Genomic DNA, 20,233 nt, shown 5'->3' with positions numbered 1-20,233 from the left:
ACTCAACTTTAAGTGAAATGTTTACAAATGGGGTGGATTTTATTTCACTGAATTATAAAACTATGAATATCTGTTCTGACTTTGTGCATCTGTGCAAAACACAAAACGAAATATTAATCTATTTTCTTGCTTTAGAAGTTACAGAATACTAAACATGTAACCTCATTTGCAGTGTCATTCTGAGCCTCAATTATGACACTATTGTAATAAAAGTGTGGAGAGAATATTTTGTGGGGTGTGTATCAAACATCAGAACATGCTCTAGCTAATGTAAAACAAAACACAACCTCACAAGAGGTTTTAAACAATTCTTTAAAAAAGAAACACAGAAAAACAAGCTCTTGCTTTGATTTTAATCTAGAAACATACTGTACAATACACAGTGCCACATCCTCCTGAGAAGGGGCCAGCCTCCAAATTAGGATGCAGTTGCTCTGAGATCCTACTGTATTCTTTAGTAAATCCATGCTGTAGAGAGCTAACCTGAATTTTAGCTGTCTTGTCAACCAAAGTTTCCAAAAATGAAGTTTCTGAGATTAGGACAAGGAAGGGGTGTGTTGGGGAGGGGGTGAGACATTATATATTGAGAGAATATCATCAATTATTTTAAATCCAATTTTCAAACATTTTTTAAGTTAGAAAAGCTACCTGAATCGTTCTTGTCCTGCTGTATCCCATATTTGTAACTTTACATATTTACCACCAACATTTATTATCTTTGAACCAAATTCCACTCCTATTGTATGATTTGAGTCATCTTTGACTAAAAAAGAAAAACAAGAACAGCACATTTAATTTTAGAACATTAACAGGCTTATAGATTTAAATAAGTGACACTAAACCAAGAGTTACATCAATGGAGAACAGACATTCCTCCAGCCATTCATTTCTCCAGCATCCCACTGAGAAGATGCATTTAGTTTTAAAGACAATACACACAGCCCCTACTCTCAAAGAGACATAAAGATTTTTTCTCAAAACCCCTAAACAAATCATACATTTAAAAACCTATGCCTGAAGGTACCCCTGCCATATCTGAATTGCATCCAACTGTGCACTGTTAAGATCTCACAGATGGGACTATTGACATACCAGGGTACCATTCAAGGCATAATGTTCAGTGACAGGTCTGCAACTCAGTAAGTAATGAGGTGGAGGCAGTTCCAACTACTGTATTTGAATGGTTAAATATTCTAAAGAAATAACAGTGAAAGGAAGGAAAAGCAGGGAAAAAGGGAAAAGGCGGAAAAAAAACTGAACCAAAGAAAAAACACCCTCAAACAACCCCAAAACAAAACACCCTCAAACACATCCCCAAACACTATGCAATCTACAGGTGTCTGAGTTTTCATTCATTGTATGTTCTATGGTAATGATTTGGGATGAATTTGTTGGAGAAATTAGTACTGTTTGAACGGGCAGGAGACGGGTAAAATAAGTATTTTGCTAAACCTACCGGGAATACACTGCCTGTGAAAGAACATTTCTGTGATGATGAACAGATAAGCTAAAGTCGAATATCACAGCTATTCAGCCCACTGACTAGTTTACATTTTGTAACTGCAGAACGAAATTTAATTGTTCCAGAAATCAGGGATGCTACTTGGCAATTGGCTTTATTATTTACAGGGCAGAGGGTAAATGGTTACAGTGACTATGCCAGTCTGTTTCATGCCCAGACAGTATAGAACTAGTATGGAAATTCCATTAAGAGTAAAATAACAGGCAAAATGCAGAGTAAAATCCTTCAAAAGTCAGTAACTAAAGGCCAGGGGCATCCTGGTTACAACGAGAGAACTTCCCTTCATCACTGTTGTGAGGAGTTGCGGGAAGGACCCTGCAGGAGAGTTCTCTGAGGAGGAGAGAATGATTATATAAGCTGGGTACTTGGCCTGGTACTCTCTGGGTATTCTTTTCTAAGTCTTGGCCACTTGTAAATAAACTATCCAGTGAATGAACACTTGTTAATTTCAGTAAGGACTGGTTCTGTGACTAAACCACACTGGGTCCATGTCACTAAACACAGGCTCCAACAAGCTCTTGGTTGATGAAAATGGAAGTAGCAGAGTAAATTCCTATAATTTTATTCTTCTTCAAAGCTTTCTGCCAAGACACCCTATACTGGCTCTTTCTCCTTATTACCCACCTACGGTGTCTGACATACACTTCCTTAAGATGCACTTAACTAAATAAAACATTCTGTTTTTGAGCCTTTGCCCACCTGCCACTAACTAGACAGGTCTTTCTCCACAATTCTTTCCATTATTATAAAAGCATTTTTTTATTTTAAGGGCCTTTCAAACCTACAGTCTTCTACAGCTTTCCAAGGTCTCACATAGTTTGAAATAAAAAATTCAACCTCCCTTACCAAAACAGTGAGGGTGGATGGTAAAAGATGGGATATGTGGTCAAGAGCTCTGTTCCTGGCCTATAAAACAGAACTGATGACAGCAACTGCCTTAACTACAATAGAAGGCCACTATAAGGATCAAACGTTGTTATGTTATCCAAAATGTATGCCTAGAGCTTCTCTGGCCACTGTCAGGAAATGGGATTCCTGCCAGAGAATGCCTCTGCTATCTTCAACATCACTTTATGATCTCTTAGCATCTGGAAAATGTACAGTATAAGTAACCATATATTGAACCATTGTTAAATTGAAATGCTAACTTAATAAAAAAAATCACATTACTGAAGTTTAATAACAAAACCCTTTAAAATACTTTTAAACTATTACTTTTTTCCATGGAAAAAAGTTGTAAGTTTTACTGTAAACAAATCTGAGCAAGAGAGGACTCTCAGGAGACATGCACAGAAGAATGACCGTTTGATGTCACTTACATTTTTTTTCAATAAACTGATGGAGTAAGCAAGATTTGCCAGTTCCTGCATTTCCAATAACCAAGAACTTAAACAAAAAATCTGAAAGATAAAAAGAGACTGTGAAAATAACCTCAAAATGGTGCTATGAATTTCTTCTTAGATCATGAACATAAAAGTTAGTATCTTAGTTGTTAATATAACAGGAAAAAGAGGTAACTGAGTATCTTGTAAAATGACAATACACACGTTGACTTACCTTTTCACATTTAAGGATTCTAGGTATTTGGGTGACATGTTAATTCAGTGGTTTTCCAAACTGTGCTCTTTGAATAATTACTTTTCAAGCTCGAACTTGAAAACTACTCTTGGAATGAATAAAATTCATCCTTTTGCTAGCCACTATCCAAAGAAATATGCGGATTCAGTTGCAAGCAAACTTAGTTTAGAAATTTCAACTGTTTTCTGTACAAAAGGATAAGCCTGACTCTGAAGAGTCTACTTCTTTCTTCTGTTTAAATACAGGTAACTGCACTTGCAGATTTATGTGGTCTTTCTTCTATTCCCTCATCTGTAATTTGTAACAGCTCAAGCCAAGTTTGGGTCAGCACTTCAAGTGTGAAATTTGCCTGATTCAATGACAAACTGAATAATTTCTTCTTTACATAGTAATATATTTAATCCGGGATATTGTTTTTATGAAGTGGAAATAAAGGATTTCCAAATCCTGGAAAGTGTTAATTAGCATGATGTAGTATCAGTAACTTCGTATTACCTGTAGTAATTCACTTTGTTTTTTCTGTTAGCAAAGAACTGTAGTTCTGCATAGCTTAGGAGCTCAGGTGTACTAGAACACCAACTTTCTCCCTCTTTCACTCAGCTGCTGAGTCCACTCCTCACCCTTGCTCCTGACCCACCACTGTTAATCCCCACTGCTGCCTGACTCCTTCTGTGGCCTCAAAGGCTCTGCTCTGTATTCCTGGCTCCCCTGTTTACACCTTTGAAAATGTCACCTCCACACTCTTTTCCAGATCAGACCAAGCACTCCCTAATCATAGCTACCTTCCCTCCTCAAATTAAGCTCCAATAGTGTGTTCCTTTACTGACGCTTGGCCTAGCTCTGTCACCTGTTTCTTAAGAACTATGTTAATCACCACTGAGAGATGAAGCCTATTCAACTTCTCATAATATTCGCATGGTTATAGGCAATCAAACTAAAAATAATGCTATTAGAATTTTGTTAGCATTAAAAAATTCCAGGCTGGGCGCATTGGCTCATACCTGTAATATCAGCACTTTGTGAGGTTAAGGAGGGAGGATTGCTTGAGCCTAGGAGTTCAAGACCAGCCTAGGCAACACAGCAAAATTCTGTTCCTAAAAAAAATAAAAATAAAAAACTTAGCTGGGTGTGGTGGCACACAGCTGTAATCCCAGCTACTTGTGAGGCTGAGGGGGGTAGATCATCTGAGTCCAGGAGTTCAAGGCTGCAACAAGTTAGGATTGTGCCACTACACCCCAGCTTGGGTGACAGAGCACTGTCTCTGAACCAGTTATTCAATGGATAGGTTAAAGAGCAAAACGGACAAAACTGAGGAGAGAATTAGTGAATCAGAATAGAACCTGGAGATTACCAGTAGGCATTACAGAGAGCTGAGGACAGAACACATAAAAGAATTTAAGAGACATGGAGGACTGAAGGAAAAGATCTAACATGGGTCTAACAGGAATTTTAGAATTTAAAAAAATAAGAGAATGGGGGTAGAGAGCCCACATTAAAAGAAATAATGGCTGAGAATTTTATAGAATTAAAATTAAAGGATTAAAGGATTGTTCAAATAAAAAAATAACCGAATCATGAGAAGAATAAATAAGGATAAACCTACACATAAATACACAATTGTGAAACTGCAGAATAAACATGAAGATTGTAAAAGCAATAAGAAAGAAAGGAAAAAAGGCTTATAAAAAAACTAGGTGTCTTGATTCCAAATGTTAGAAGGCAATGGGGTACTATCCTCACAGGGCTGAGCAGAGGGGCAACACGACCTATCACTGTCACATTTGATGTGCAAAATAATTACCCTTAAAGCCCAGGTGGACTTCCACTTCCAGGACAATGGAGTAGAAGTACTTTTTCCTATTTTTCTCACTAAGAAACAACTAAAAACCCTAAAAAAGTCTGGGCGTGGTGGCTCATGCCTGTAATCCCAGCACTTCGGGAGGCCAAGGCGGGTGGATCACCTGAGGTCAGGAGTTCAAAACCCAGCCTGGCCAACATGGTGAAACCCCATCTCTACTAAAGATACAAAAATTAGCCAGGCATGGTGGTGGGTACCTATAATTCCAACTACTCAGCCTGGAACCCAGGAGTCGCAAGTTGCAGTGGGCTGAGATTGTGCTACTGCACTCCTTGGGTGACAGAGCAAAACTCCATCTCAAAAAAAAAAAATCCTAGAAAACAAATATAAAAAACTCTGAAAGGGTGGAGCGAAAGAAGGCCAGTGTAGCAGGGATTTCAGGGCCCAAGGAATGATTTGAAACAAAGTTCCCTGGGTTCTTTTTGCCTCTTACCTCCTAGGCTTGGAGCAGAACAAGGTGGCAACCCAGAAAGGCCAATGAGTGCAGACAAAAAAAGTCCTAGTGAAAGCTTGCTCTTTCTAGCCACAGGACCAAAAAAAGGGCAGCACAGCAAGAGAGAGAAAAACTCTTACACAATAATGACTCGATTCTAGCCAAGCACCACAGCAAAAACTATGATCCAACCTGTACCTATGCCAGCAAAGGCCAAATGGGGAGCCTAAACTTCCACCCTTGCAAGGCTATAAACAAGTATATCAATATCCCGACAAAGATGGTGTCAGAAAGACCAAGTAAGGAGCTAGGGCTTTCATCTCTGTTGGCTGGATAATGAGCATTTTTGTGCCCCTGACACAGTGTCAGTGGAGGTCACCAGGGAAAGGGGGACCAGAACATTCTAATCCTTAACCAGCAGTAATGAGATGAATTCTTCTCATGTGTCAATTGGAACAAGTGAGGAATCTGAACTTCTAGATTCCAGAATCTAGACATGCTGGCAGTGTTAAGGTAGTGTCCAAGAGTGGAAGCCAATTAAAAGATTTAAATAAAGATCTAAGGTCCCAAAACATAGTATAAAAATGTCCACGTTTCAGTTGAAAAATCTCTCATCATACCAAGAACCAGGAGGACCTTGAACTGAAAGAAAAAAGATAATAGACGTACCCTTATGTCAAGATGACAAATGTTAGAATGAGCTGACAAAGATTTTAAGGCAGCCATTATAAAAATGTTTCAACAAGTAACACCAACATGCTTGAAACAAATGAAAAAATTTGAAATAGTCAGCAAAGGACTAGAAAGTCTCAGCAAAGAACTAGAAGACACACAGAAGAAGCAAACAGAAATTTCAAAACTGAAAAATAAAACTACCAAAATAAAAAGTTCAGAAGATGAGCTTGACAGCAGAATAGAAGTGACAGGAAAGAATCAGTGAACTAGATGACAAAATGATAAAGTGTCCAATCTGAACATCAAAGAATAAAAGACTGAAATAAACAGAGCCTCAAAGACCTGGGGACAATAAAAAGATCTAATATTCATGTCAGCGGTGTCCTGGAAGGAGAGGACAAAGAGAAAGTGGTTGAAAAAAGCACTCCAAGAAATAATGAAAACTCAAATTTGGTGAGAGACATAAATCTACAGATTTGAAAAGCTGAATGAACCCAAACAGGAGAAATGCAAAGAAGCCCATGACAAGATACATCATAATTAAACTTCTGAAAACTGAAGACAAAAAATATTAAAAGTAGCCAGAGAAAAATGATACCATTTATGTAAGGGAAACACAATTCAACAGCAGATTTCTCATCTGAAACAATGGAGGCCAGAGGCCAGTGACAGTATTTTTCAAGTGCTCAAAGAAAGAAAGCCTCTCAACCCAGAATTCTATATCCAGTGAAAATATTCTTCTGGAATAAAGGGTAAATCAAGACAGTCTCTGATTTAAAAAAAAATTAACGAAATTTATCACCGAGAAATCTACCTGCAAAAGAAAAGCTAAAGGAATTACTCTAAACATGAAGGAAATAATAAAAGAAGGAATCTTGGAACATCAGAGAGGAAGAAAGAACATGGAAAGCAAAAGTATGGCAAATACAATAGGCTTTCCTTCTTCATTCTGTTTAACTGTTTAAGAAAAATAGTATTATCTATATGATTCTAAAATATGTAAAGGAATTACTTAAGACAATTAAAATAAGAAAGGATTAAAAGATGACAATAGTAAACTATGATATATATAACTATGATAAGTTATGTATATATCAAGTAAGACATAGAGTAACCACTGAAAATGCTATAAGCAGAGATATATTCAAAAACACTCTTGGGCCGGGCGCCGTGGCTCAAGCCTGTAATCCCAGCACTTTGGGAGGCCGAGGTGGGTGGATCACTAGGTCAAGAGATCGAGACCATCCTGGTCAACATGGTGAAACCCCGTCTCTACTAATACAAAAAATTAGCGGGGAAGGTGGCGCGTGCCTGTAATCCCAGCTACTCAGGAGGCTGAGGCAGGAGAATTGCCTGAACCCAGGAGGCGGAGGTTGCGGTGAGCCGAGATCGCGCCATTGCACTCCAGCCTGGGTAACAAGAGCGAAACTCCGTCTCAAAAAAAAAAAAAAAAAACACTCTTGATAAATCAAACAGAATTCTTTAAAAATGGCCAGTGAAGGCAGGCTGGAAAAGAAACCAGAGAAATAAAATAGCAAACCTAAGTCATACAATATCAATAATTGCATTAAATGTAAATGAATACACCAATTAAATGACAAAGACTGAAAGGCTGACTTGAAAAGTATGACCTAAGCATACACTGTCTACAATAAACTCACTTCAATTATAATGATACGGGCTGCCGAAAGAATGGAAAAGGATATATCATGCAAACATTAATCAAAGAAAAACAGGGCCAGCTATATTAATACCAGATAAAATAGGCTTCAGAACAAAGAAAATAACCAGAGACAGAAAGGGCCATTACATAACTATTAATACATAAGAGTAAACCTACCAATAAGATATAGGTATCTTGAATGTATACACACCAAACAGCTGTAAAATAGGTCAAGCAAAAACCAACAGAATTAAAAGGACAAACAGACAAACCCACCATTATAGCTGAAGATTTTAACATAAGTAAAATGTTAACTGTATGGTTGGCAGTTTCTTATAAAACTAAACATTTAACACACCACATGACTCAGCAACTACACTCCTAGATACTCATCTCAGAGAAATGAATATTTAGAGTCATGCAAAACCCTGTATACGAATGTTTATGGCAGTTTTATTGGTAATAGCCTCAAATTGGAAACAACCCAGATGTTCTTTAACAGGTAAATTGTTAGACAATCTTTGGTACACTTATACCAAGGAATGCTACTCGGCAATGACAAGGATTAAACTGCTAATACATGCAATAACCTGGATGTATCTCCAAAGAATTATACTGACTGAAAAAGTCAATCCTAAAAAAATTGTAACTGCAAGATTCCATTTAAATAATATTCTTAAAATGACAAAATTATAGAAATGGAGAACAGATTTCGTGGTTGCCAAAGGCTAAGGAAGGTGTGGCAACAGGAAGGAAGTCTGTGCGTATAAAAGTGCAATAGGAGAGATCTTTGTGGTGATGGAAGTGTCCTGTATCTGTCAACATCAATATCCCAGCTGTGACATTCTGCAATAGTTTTGCAAGCTTTTCACATTGGGAAAAACTAGGAAAAGTGTGCATGAGAGCTCTGTATTTTTTTCTTAAAACTGTGTATTAATCTACAATGATCTCAAAACAGAAAGCTTAACTGAAAAAAAAAAAAGGTGATATTATCAGACAATGACTCTCTTAAGTTTACAACGCACAGCCCCCAGAATGGAAGAACTAGCAAAGGATTCAAGAAGGAAACAATACCAGAAGGAAGGAGCAGCAGATAAGCAGCCAGCTGTCCATTAGTTCTTTTTCTGTGTGGTGATAACACGTATTTGGATAACATAGATAAAACTAAGCATGGCAAAGGACAATGAATTATTCCTTGGTAGATGACGAAATCCAACTAACTTCATGAGTTTCAGTTAGTGCTGAATTACCTAGATTTCACAGACATCATTCTGGCAGGAATGTATGGCACTATGTTCTCTCAGAGTGTTCAGTGTCTGCAAATCATTGCTGGTTTGCAGCAATGATGATCTCACTTGCCATGACTCCATGTCAGAATATGGTAGAATCTGTACTAGTTTTACGGGTTTATTTTGTATTTGTAATCTGTGTTTTTCTTTTTCCTTGCTTATCAGTGGACGACATACATACAACATATTATGTGGTATGTCTTACATGTTGTATACAGTGCTTAACAACTACAAAAAGGCTTAACAGGAACAGGTGAATAGCCATATTACAGTTAATTAATGAAAGGAAAATGCCTAGGTAGTTTATATAAGATAACTAAATGTGAACTGGTTAAATAACTGTGCCTACTTTAATTAGATTTGGTGTTTATTATAGTGAATGTTAACTTGAGGGCTCAAAATCACAAAAAAACTCACTTTATGATAATCACATTCACCTGATAAGGGTTTCCTGCAGAATGAACTAAACTTGAAGGGAAAGACCACACACCCCAAGATAGAAAGTCTAAAACAGATACATCCTACTCATGTACTTTTAACTTTTCATATGAGAAATGTTAAATGAGGTAATAGGAAAGGTATCAAATAATTAGAACTCAGTCTTGGGCAAATGTCAGCCATTCAGGAACACAGACAAAATAAAGACCAGAAAAAAATGGCCTCCAAGCCACTGAAATAGCAAATATAAAGCCAAAAGAGATTAACTCAACAGGAGACACCTCATTTGGAATTGACTGACTTGTTTTACATTCACTTCAAGCAGCCTCTATTACCTAACACCCCAAAGCACAGCAGATCAAAAGTATATACTAAAGTAGGACTGTGAGCTACAGGACTGTGAGCTGGGGACAGCAGGGGATGAGCCAGAAAGTGACCATAATAGCACAGCACATTTTGTTCAGCAGTCGACAGTCAATGATGACCTTGAGTGTTCAAGAAAATTAATCCATATTCAGCAAGGTGACCTCTGCCTTCCTCATTTCTTCCCCAAGCCGTGGCCTTGCTTTTAAGATTTCCAAATATCAGGAAAAAAAATCACAGATGTATGGCCTCTGACTGTATGATCCATTTAATGTGTCTTACTTCCTTGCAGAAGAGGCTAAGTGCTGTGATACAGCATTAGAATTTGGGTAGAATGGAGTCATTTAAAGAAAGATTCCTTCTTTAGGAATTAAAGGCTTAGGGTTTGTGATTATGAAAACTGAGATAAGAGATGTTGAAGATTCTGAGGAGGAACAACTTTAAGGCAAAAGAATGAATTGCAAACTCAGAGATTAAGTTGAAAATACCTGTAAGCCAACACAGTGGAGATTTTGGGAAGCAGTTCTTATAAGGGCTGGGTATGAAAAGAGAAGCTAAGATAAAGGCTGCCAAGTCTCCACTGACTGATCATCAGCATCCCTGGTGAAATCAACATCACTTCAGGCAGGGGCAAAATCCTAATTACAGTCAGTTGAAGAATGAAGGAAGACACTGTTGACAAAAAGTACTGACAGCTCTTATAATAAGCAGCTTAGTTGTGAGGGAAAGGAGAGACAGAGGTAATTAAAGGAGGAAGGCACAAAGCCAGGAAGCTACCAGTGGAAAGGGGAGGGAAGAGAACAGATATGACGGCTGAAGTGGGGACCTGAAGCTTTAGAGATGGAGTCCAAAGTAGAAGGCTGGGGTGAGTTTTAAACAAGAGAGACTTTCCTTCTTCTGAGATGACATGGAAAGGGTTAAGGATGAGGTAAGCAAGTTTGCAGACACGGCATCTTTTCCTGACATCTACTGTTGGTTGGTCATCTACTGGGAGTGAGAATGGACTTGAGATACGTGAAGGTCTAAAATAGCTGGTGTGCAGAAAGGGAGAGATGGCCAGGATAAGAAAAATGATTGCTAAGTATTACTGAGTACCCAGCTGGAAGCAGATACCATACATCTGCAATGATCTCAATCTAAAAGGAGCTCTGTCTGCGCACCAGGCAAGGCAGATGGGTGGGTAGCCAGGACTGGAGCTGTGCAAAGAGTGTGTAGTTGAAAGACAAAGAAGCATGATGAGGTGGAAGGAAAAGCCATGGGTGTCCTATCTGAAGAGGGAGAAGCTCATTGCCTGAAAAGAAAAAAGGGGCCAGGTGCAGTGGCTCACACCTGTAATCCCAGCACTTTGGGAGGCTGAGGTGGGCTGATCACCTGAAGTTAGAAGATTGAGACCAGTCTAGCCAATATGGCGAAACCCTTCTCTACTAAAAATACAAAAATTAGCCAGACATGGTAGCGCATACTTGTAATCCCAGTGCCTCAGGAGGCTGAGGCATGAGAATCACTTGAACCTGGGAGGTGGAGGTTGCAGTGAACTGAGATCGCACCATTGCACTCTAGCCTGGGCAACAGAGTGAGACTCTGTCTAAAAAAAAAAAAAAAAAAGAAAGAAAGAAAGAAAAGGAAAGAAAAAGAAGAAGAAGAAAGGGAGGAGATGGACCAGAAACCTGAAGCTCTTAAGGTGAAGACTGGATGAAGTTGGGAGTGGTCAGAATGGGATAGGTGACGAAGTCCAGGGAGCAGCCAGGGAAGTATCTGAAAAGGCAGCAAAATAGACCCGACTTCATCTTGACTAGAGATAAAGTAAAGAACTGTGGAGTTGAGTTGTTGACTGACCTCTGCAAGGACACTGCAGTCACCCAGGATCAGTCAAAAGTTGGAGCAAAGAGCATGACCATATGATAGATGACTTTGTTGAATAAGGACTATCCCCAGGGTCATCAGATAACAGCAATGAGGAGCTGGCAGAGGACAGATCACATATACTTCAATGGACAAAAAGTTTTGGTACAATGGTCAGGGAGGAAGTGAACAGTAGAAACCTTGATGAAATGCTGGTTAGGAGAGGTGGAAGGTTTGGGCAGTGGAAGAGAATATGACCTGTGGAGGAGCAGGAAGAATACGAAGCAAAGGAAGTGGAACAGGCAGTGAAAGTTAATCATGGTACTCTGCAGCGTGCCATGGGAGTGCGGTTTACCTAAGACTGAATTAAACATCGGCACAGTGGAACCATGACCCTTGTAAATTTAACATTTGCAGCACAGACTCCCCAACAATTGCTTCAGGCTGGCGACTGGGTCTGTGATTTTCCTGACCCACTCGTTGGGATCACATGCACTGAGGAGGCTGATGTGGAGAAGCCAGTTACTTAGCAGGCCGATTCTTTGTTACTTTCCACTGATATAATAATAATAAATATATAATTATTATATATATATGTATACACACAAAATTGTTCTTCTAAAGCAGAAAACTACCCCCATCCTGGCCCAGGAGGCTCTCGCATCCTCATGAACGCCGGTCCTAGGTGCTCTGGAAGCTGCCTACGGGCAGTGGTGCAGATACTGTGTGGCAAGCTGCAAGACAGTCAGCACAGTGGCTCAAGTCACTGCAACAAATAACTTTGGAATGAAACTCAATTTTCTTACCTTTTAATCCTGCAAACTGGCCCTAATTTAACTTTCCTTTGCATCTTTTAGGGTAAACAGTAACTTAACCCATGTTAAGAAGTCAGCTCAAAAGACTTTGAAACCAAATAGACCCAGGAGGTAAGGATGGGAAAGAATTAAAAATGGGCTCTAACGCTCTCTTTTAGGCAGACACAGGAAAAATAGAAGACAGAGGTATAGACATGAGTAATTTGTTGGGTTTAGGACATATTGCATTCAGATGCCTGTAGGCCACCCAAATGTAGTTAGGTAGGAGCTGTAAATAAGGTCTTCGGTTTGAGTGAAGGGTGTGACCGGAAATATAGATGTTACAGTCATCAGAGCATCAGCAGTCAAGTCACAGGCATGGATTGGAATACTTTACAGTTCAAATGACCACGAGAAAGAATAATAAACTTTTTTTTTTTTTTCCCCCAAAAAAACCATGTTTTCAAAGTTCTCGAGCATGGAGTCATTACATGCCTCCCTGGATCAACAGCACCTGCATGACCCTGGAGCTGGTCACATGCAGATCCCCTGACCCCCCAAGTCAGGATCTACATTTTAACACACCAGGGGACTCTGTGCACATGAGTTTGATAAGCACTGGTGCAAGGTTTCCTATGCTTTGGTACCTGAAATGTTCACCAGCTTTCAGTGAAAGAGAAAAAGAAAATGACAAACAGTTACAATCATACATTTATTCAACTTGAAGAAATGTCCTTTGTTTTGGTGTTAAAGGATCCCTTTGTTGATAGGCTTACCTGTCCTATCTTTCATGAAATTAAAGTGAAGTGCGACTGGGATGATTTCCCTAACAGCAAGTTATTTCACACTTTATTGGAACTGCGTGACTTTGAAATGCTATTTCCTTTACCAAGGATATCTTCCTCAATCCATCTTGCCTTGTCATCCATAAATTTCCCCATGAATCTTATTTTGACGAGCAAAGCCTATGTATTAGTTTCTTAGGGCTGTCGTCACAAAGAACCACAAACTGGGAAGCTTGAAACAAAGGAATTTCCTTGTCTCACAGTTCTGGAGGCCAGGCGTTCAAATTCAAAGTGCTGGAAGGGTCAAGCTCTCTCTAAAGGCTAGAGGGAAGGATCCCTCCTGGCCTCTCTCTAGCTTCTGGCGGGTGCCAGTCATCCTTTGGCACTGCTTGGCTGGTAGATGCATCCTCCAATCCTGACCTCCATCATCACGTCTCATTCTTTCTGAATGCATTTGTTTCTAAGTTTCCCTCATCTTATAAGGACACCAGTCACTGAATTAGGGCCCATCACAATTCAGTATTACCTCATCTTAACTTGATTACATCTGCAAAGATCCTATTTCCAAATGAGGTCATGTTCACAGGTACTAGGGTCAGGACCTTAACAGATATTTTGGGGAACACAATTCAACCCAAATAGCTTACAATGCTATATTTTTCAAGGAAACTATTCTGATAATTCCCAAAATTATTTAGTAAATATTTTAATCCTGTGCTGTTTTCAAAATGAAGCACAAAATAAAAACTTTAAGAGTATATTTTATAAAAATGAGCATAGAACCAGCAATTTGAGTTAACATTCTTCTGTTTCATAAATTATTCCCATTGTAGATGGCATAAACTCTAATATGTAGAGATTTTGTATTAGATATTTCCTCACTCTCAAACTGCCCCAGCACTTAAATTTTGAAAGAAATTTCTGGCATTTTCCCACTACATATACTTTCTAGCTCCTTTCTGAACATCACTGCTTGGCATCAAAATTACTTTCAACCAATTTGTAATCTCCCAGGTCTCAGATGGCTGAAGCAGAGTTCCTTGGGAAGTCCCAAGCCATACTAACTGGCCAGAGCTTTAAGAATGTTGTGTATCTGATGACATTTGGGAGAATCTTCCTTCTAATATTCAGATTACAGGTTTCATTTGAAACCTTTCTATGATTTCAATTTGCTTCATGATATTACATAAAGTACAATCTTCATGTGGTTAGTGACTTCAAAGCCACAAAAATGTTGAATGCTACTCAGTCTATGGAAGGTGAAATATTGCTTTAATATGTTAAAGGCATATTAAGTGAGCATATTAATGAGAGGTAGCTCATTAACAGTACATTTCAGCAGGGCACAGTGGCTCATGACTGTGATCTCAGTGATGTCAACACTTCGGGAGGTGGAGGCATGAGGATCACTTGAGCCCAGGAGTTTAAGACGAGGCTGAGCAACACAGCAACATACAAAAAAAAATTTTTTTTAATGAGCCAGGTGTGGTGGCATGCACCTGTGGTCCCAGCTCCTCAGGAGGCTGAGGTGGGAGGATAACTTGAGCTGGGGAGGTGGAGGCTGCAGTGAGCTATGAGTGTGCCACTGCACTCCAGCCTGGGTGACAGAGTGAGATCCTGTTTCAAAACCAAGCCAAACCACACCAGTTCATTTCATGCACTGGCTCTTAATTTTCCTCATCTCTCTGTCAAGCTATACAGAGCCTCCTTTTACAGAAGAGAAAATGAGCACAGACTACAAAGGAGTTTAAAGGTCAGGCAAACATTCTTTCACCAGCTCAGAGGCAAAAGTCCAGAAGGGAGCCTGACTGTTTCACTTTGAAGAAACAATGCTGTATAAATACGGCCAATGATAAATGAAAGTGACAGCCCAGGACTTGGTTCTAGGTGACTTTTACTTTAGCTTGGCAAACTTCAACTGTCCTGCTTGCTCTCTCTCAAACTCATTTTCTTTCTTTTTTTTTCTTTTTTGGAGACAGAATCACTCTGTTGCCTAGGTTGGAGTACAGTGGCACAATCTTGGCTCACTGCAACCTCTGCCTCCTGGGTTCAAGCAATTCTCATGCCTCAGCCTCTTGAGTAGCTGGGATTACAAGTGTGCCACCACACCCCGCTAATTTTTTGTATTTTTAATAGAGATGGGGTTTCGACATGTTGGCCAGGCTGGTATCAAACTCCTGAGGTCAACTGGTCTGCCCATCTCGGCTTCCCAAAGTGTTGGGATTACAGGTGTGAGCCATCATGTCCGGCCTCATTTTCTATTTATTAGTTTCTACCAGTTTTTGATTAATTTCCTCTATTAGAAGAAAAGATTCAATTTAGAGTTGAAAAGTAAAAATATATTTGAAAGTTACCATGAAATAAGAACACTAATGGTCAAAGCCTTATGATTAGAATTTAATCAGTCAATCTGTGATGCTCAGAAATTCAGTTAACTGTGTCTGAAGTGGAGATGCCAAAGATATGCTCTATTTTATCAGCTGTTATCACTGTGTCTACGAAAAATGAAACATTAAAAGCTCTATCTCCTGAACTGTTCCAGTCCTTTCTTACTGATTCATGACCCCCATTTGCTTTTCTTATTTGGACATTCCACCCTTCCCTAGTGCTCCCTGCTCCTTACTCAGGTTAAAGAAACTAAGTGTGGGCTAAAGAGCACTTGAAAGAAGTGCAAAGTTGTAACCAAAAATTGCTAGAGTGTTTTCCTTACATTTCTGACTGTGGTTCTCTACAGGAAGAACCAGACCACTGTCATTTGCAGAAGCATTTGCAAACACTTGTCCTGATGAAGGCATCAACTTACCGGAAGATATCCTAAGCCTTCTAGGAACAGATGTCATGCCCCTGTGTCACCAAGAGCAGGACAGTACCAGTCACAGGAGTCACTCGCTTAAGGTGGACCAAATGCACTGTGACCCCAGCATGGAAACCCTTCCAAAAGTTCTCATTTTTTTTTCTTTTCATTTGTTTTCTAGGAGACAGACTGATGCCTTCCTCAAGGCCCTCTTCTCTCTGCCTCCTCATCCATCTCCCCAGCGTGGTGCTCAAAACACACCCTTCTTGAATTGCCCTTCCCACAGGCCTGAGATGTTCTGTGTGCTGCCTGGTTAATGCCTCCCTGACACCCCTGTCTGGGTCAACTTTGTTTCTAACACACTTTCGCAGACCACATTTCTTCAGAACTCTTGCCTGGTTTTAAATTATTCACTCATTAGTATCACAATTGGATTAATACTGCATTCCCTCAACAGACTGTACGCTCCATGAGAGCAGAGCCGTGTCTGCGGTGTTTCTGCAGTACTTACAGCCCTCCCAGCGAGGTGCCTGCTTCCACAGTATTTGTTGCAGGGAAGGAAAGCAGCACGCCAGAACAGATGGAGACAGGACTAATTTGGCTTGAGGTATGCAATTTTGAACTTGAGCGTCTCTCTGGGATTGTAAAACTCCAAATCAAAGTCTTAATCTGAGAAAACTAACATCTGAAAGAGTGATTAGGGACCGGTAAATGTCTATTAATATTCAACCCTGATACAAAGTACAAGTTGTTTATTCTTGCCACGCAAGGCCAAAAAAATAAAAAATAAAAAATAAAAGAGAAAGAAAACACAGTATATGCATTGGGAAAGCTTTCGCTTATTCAAAACAGTATTTGTCGAGCACCTCCAGGTCTGGGTGCTGCAGGGGAACAAAGATTAAACAGCCAGGGCTTTGCTTTCAAGGCGCTTACGGTCTTAAGGAGACAAGAGACAAGACATGTTTATAAATAGCCAAAATGCAATCCAGAAAAGGCTAAAAACCACTGAGAGAGAGGGAGAAATAAACGAAGCAAGAGGTCTCCGGAGGAAGAGCTGAATTAGTCTATCAGTAACTCCTCACTGTAATCCCAATGTAAAGCAAGGAATTCCAAACCAGGAAAGGTCAACCTGGAGTATTTGAGGAGCACAGGCGTCGCCCCAAGCCCTTCACACCGCTCGCTGGGGATAATATCGCAGCTGAAACGGAACATCAAGCTGGCTTTCCAAACCTTCACTTATTTACATTAGACTGAGGGGAAAACGCTAAGAGTGCAAGCGCGGAGAAAGAGCAGGAGGAAACTTGAAAAGGCGAATCACGCCAATGCGCTGTGCACAGCCCCGCCCGCGCCCCGTGCACCCGCTACCCCACCCCGAGCCCCCCGCGTCCCGCGCCCCCATCCCAGTCCCAAGCGCTGACACCTGGAGATCCGTCCCCCGGCTCCGGCCGGTGCCACAGCCACCCTCAAGACCCCCACAGCCCAGGCCCGGCCCAGCGCCGCCGACGCCCCCCGAGGCCCGACCCGCGCGCCCGGCCAGTCCGGGCCTCGTACCGTAGGTTTCGGACATGGCCGTCTGCGACATCTTGGGAGCGGTGCCGCCTCTCGCCGGATCACCGGCTGCTCTCGTCTGCGGTCCGCCGGCGCGTCGCGGTGGGGAAGGACCTGGGGAGGGGGATCGGAGGAGGGAAGGGCCCGACCGGTCCCCACGGCAACTGCCGGCCTCCCAGCCGCGGCAGCCCAGCCGGACTCGGCTCCGCGCAGGCGCACGGCCCTCCGCCCTCAGTCCGGCCGCGACCGGGAGGAGGAGGAGGAGGAGGAGATGGGCTACGCGAGGCCCGCCCCCCTCCCACCTCGCCAGCCCGGGCCTGCGTTTGCGCGTGCGCACGGGGAAGCCGGGGCGGGGCGCACGGGGACCTCGGCGCGCGGCGCAAGCACGTGCAGGGGCTGGGCCCCCTGGCGGTGTGCGCTCGGGCGTGCCAAGCTGCGGCTGGGGGATCTGGGGGTTGAACCCGGATTTCCCGCAGGGAAGGTCGGGGAGAGGCGGGCGGTGGGCAGGTTTGGGGTGACAGAGGGCTGAGGACAGTGGGGTCCAGCTGCCGGACAGAGGAGGAAGGTGCCAGCACTGGAGAGGAAAGCAGTCCATTTGCCAGATTGGCCCGTTTCAGTTAAGACGTTGTCCATCTTCATCATCTGTGGCTGTCAGCAGGGAATAAACTTCCCTGACGCTGTTACTATCGAGGCCAGAACTTGGTTAATGAGTAACAAGGAGGCAGCAGGCCCCAGTTGTCCGGCCAGAGGCACCCCTGGGAGTGGCAGTCAGGTTCATCCACCTGTTGGGAAGCTAAGCTTTCACTCCCAACTGCCCGGCCCTCTTGGGTGGAGCTGAGCGGATGTGGGCGGATCGACAGAAGTGCAAGATGCCCGGGTGCTGAAGGGTCATCACAAGCCTACAGACAGTAGCCTCTCCACATCCCGTTTTACAGGATTCTGGGTTACGGGTGAAACGTATCTCTTGGCCCTCGGTTGGGGATGTTTCCAAATTTAGGAATTTTTATTTTTATTTTTTAACAGGGTCTGGTTCTGTCAGCCCAGCCCAGCCAATTCTGCCGCAGCCTCCCGAGTAGCTAGGGTTAGGGGAACACACCACCACACCGTGCTAATTTTTAAATTTTTTGTAGAGATTGGATCTCGCTATGTTGCCCAGGTTGGTCTTGAAGTGCTGAGTTCAAGCATCCTCTCTCCTTGGCCTCCCAAACTACTGGGATTACAGGCGTGAGTCATCTCACCTGGCTTTGGATAGTTTGGTTTCAGAAGCAAAACTGAGTTTGAATCCCCTTCTGTGGGAAATGTAGAGATAAACATTTATGGGAAAGAGAATTTTGGTTGATAATTTGGCCCATCTGAGCTTGATCAGGGCCACGTAGCGCCTCATAGTTCCCAACCTTGTTCACAATAGGTAGTCTAATGCTCAAAATATCCTTGGCTAAGTTCCCAAGTGACCTGGATTGTGTGGAAAATGCCAGTACATACATTTTTTTTTTTCTGAGTCAATTTGGCTGCATCCTCCACATAAATTGTTATCAGAGCTTCCCTCTTCCCCAGTGGCTATTTGGGTGGGTATTTTTCTCTTCTCTCCGATCCTAATAACAAATAAATGCACTTTTTTCTAAATTACAGAGAAGGCCTCATGCTGAAAAGTTGCGAGAGCTGTAATTTCCTAAAATTGTTTTGTATATATTCCTTGTTCAATGGCTCAGATCTTTTGTTGCTTTCTCGCTCGGCTCTCTGCATGTCAGGTTTGATTTAGGTTCCTGAGTACAACAGATTGGTTCCGATTAAAACCATTTCAGAGGAAAGACAGTGATCCCAGGAAGTGGGAAGAAAACAGCATTACCTGAAGTCATTCCCATTCGTTAGATTTGTTTTTTTTTTCCTGCCAAATACAGCTATGGACAAGAAAGTGATAGTTAGCGTTATGGACTGAAACTGGACTGGAGATCCCCGAAACCTGGACAAGGTGGTAGAAATACAAATTATGCTACTCTTTCAAAGCTGTGGGTAGTTTTCTACTTTGTGGAAAATGAAGACTTAGGTAAGCTTTTGGGAAAGACTATTTATTTTGGAAAAACCACCCAAAGAGATCATTTAGTTTGCACATGTAATAGCAGTATCACAACTTGAAGAAGAAATATGCAAGGGTGAGGTTTGAAGGAGCCATTCAGTATCCTTGAATGATACTGTGGAAGATTCTTTTCATCTCAGTAACTTTGGATCTTTGAATGAAAATAAATTTCTTCAAAATATTCTTAGAGACCGCTTTGATTCTGAGGCACTACTGATTGCATGAAAGAAAAAACTATTGCAAAATTAATTTGTGGTTTTCTCCAGATATCATCTCCTTTCTCTTTGGGGGAGGTTTGTGACAGTGAAAACAGATATACAAAAGCCTAGGAATTTTGGAGATTTGTCTAAGGGAAATATAATTATGGAGAAGGACTTTTTCGAGCTGAAAGGAGATCCCGCTTTTTTCCAGGTCAGTGGGTCCTTCAAGTATCTGATACTTTCCTTCCTACTCCCTGACAATTCCGAAGGATCTGGCAGAACCTTACATCTAATGCCCAATGTGAGGCACCCTGGGGCTTGATGCATGGGATTCTTGGAGCTAGGCTTGGTGGAGGGCATGGTCACAGCCTCAGTGG

General features: G+C 41.5%; 1 protein-coding gene across 2 annotated transcripts in view; it reads right to left on the bottom strand.

Annotated features, from left to right (window-relative positions):
• Positions 1–17,844, bottom strand: part of RAB4A (RAB4A, member RAS oncogene family) — a 34,196-nt gene extending 16,352 nt beyond the window's left edge. The window contains exons 1-3 of one of the 2 annotated variants that reach the window (XM_012459842.3): positions 17,586–17,844; positions 2,842–2,922; positions 649–763 (exon numbers count right to left, since the gene is read on the bottom strand). In XM_012459842.3, the coding sequence (XP_012315265.1) occupies positions 649–763; positions 2,842–2,922; positions 17,586–17,616 (227 nt within the window). In that variant the 5' untranslated portion in view covers positions 17,617–17,844. Of the gene's footprint in view, positions 1–648; positions 764–2,841; positions 2,923–17,585 lie in introns of those variants that run through there. The other variant, XM_012459843.2, reaches the window with a different exon arrangement.
• Between the last annotated feature and the right edge of the window lie 2,389 nt (positions 17,845–20,233).

This window comes from Aotus nancymaae, unplaced genomic scaffold, assembly GCF_030222135.1.
Source record: "Aotus nancymaae isolate 86718 unplaced genomic scaffold, 86718_ANA_hifiasm-v0.15.2.pri h1tg000032l_0, whole genome shotgun sequence".
Classification (NCBI taxonomy): Eukaryota; Metazoa; Chordata; class Mammalia; order Primates; family Aotidae; genus Aotus; species Aotus nancymaae.
The sequence above is the reverse complement of the archived record's forward strand: the minus strand, read 5'-3'. Positions and strand labels throughout refer to the sequence as shown.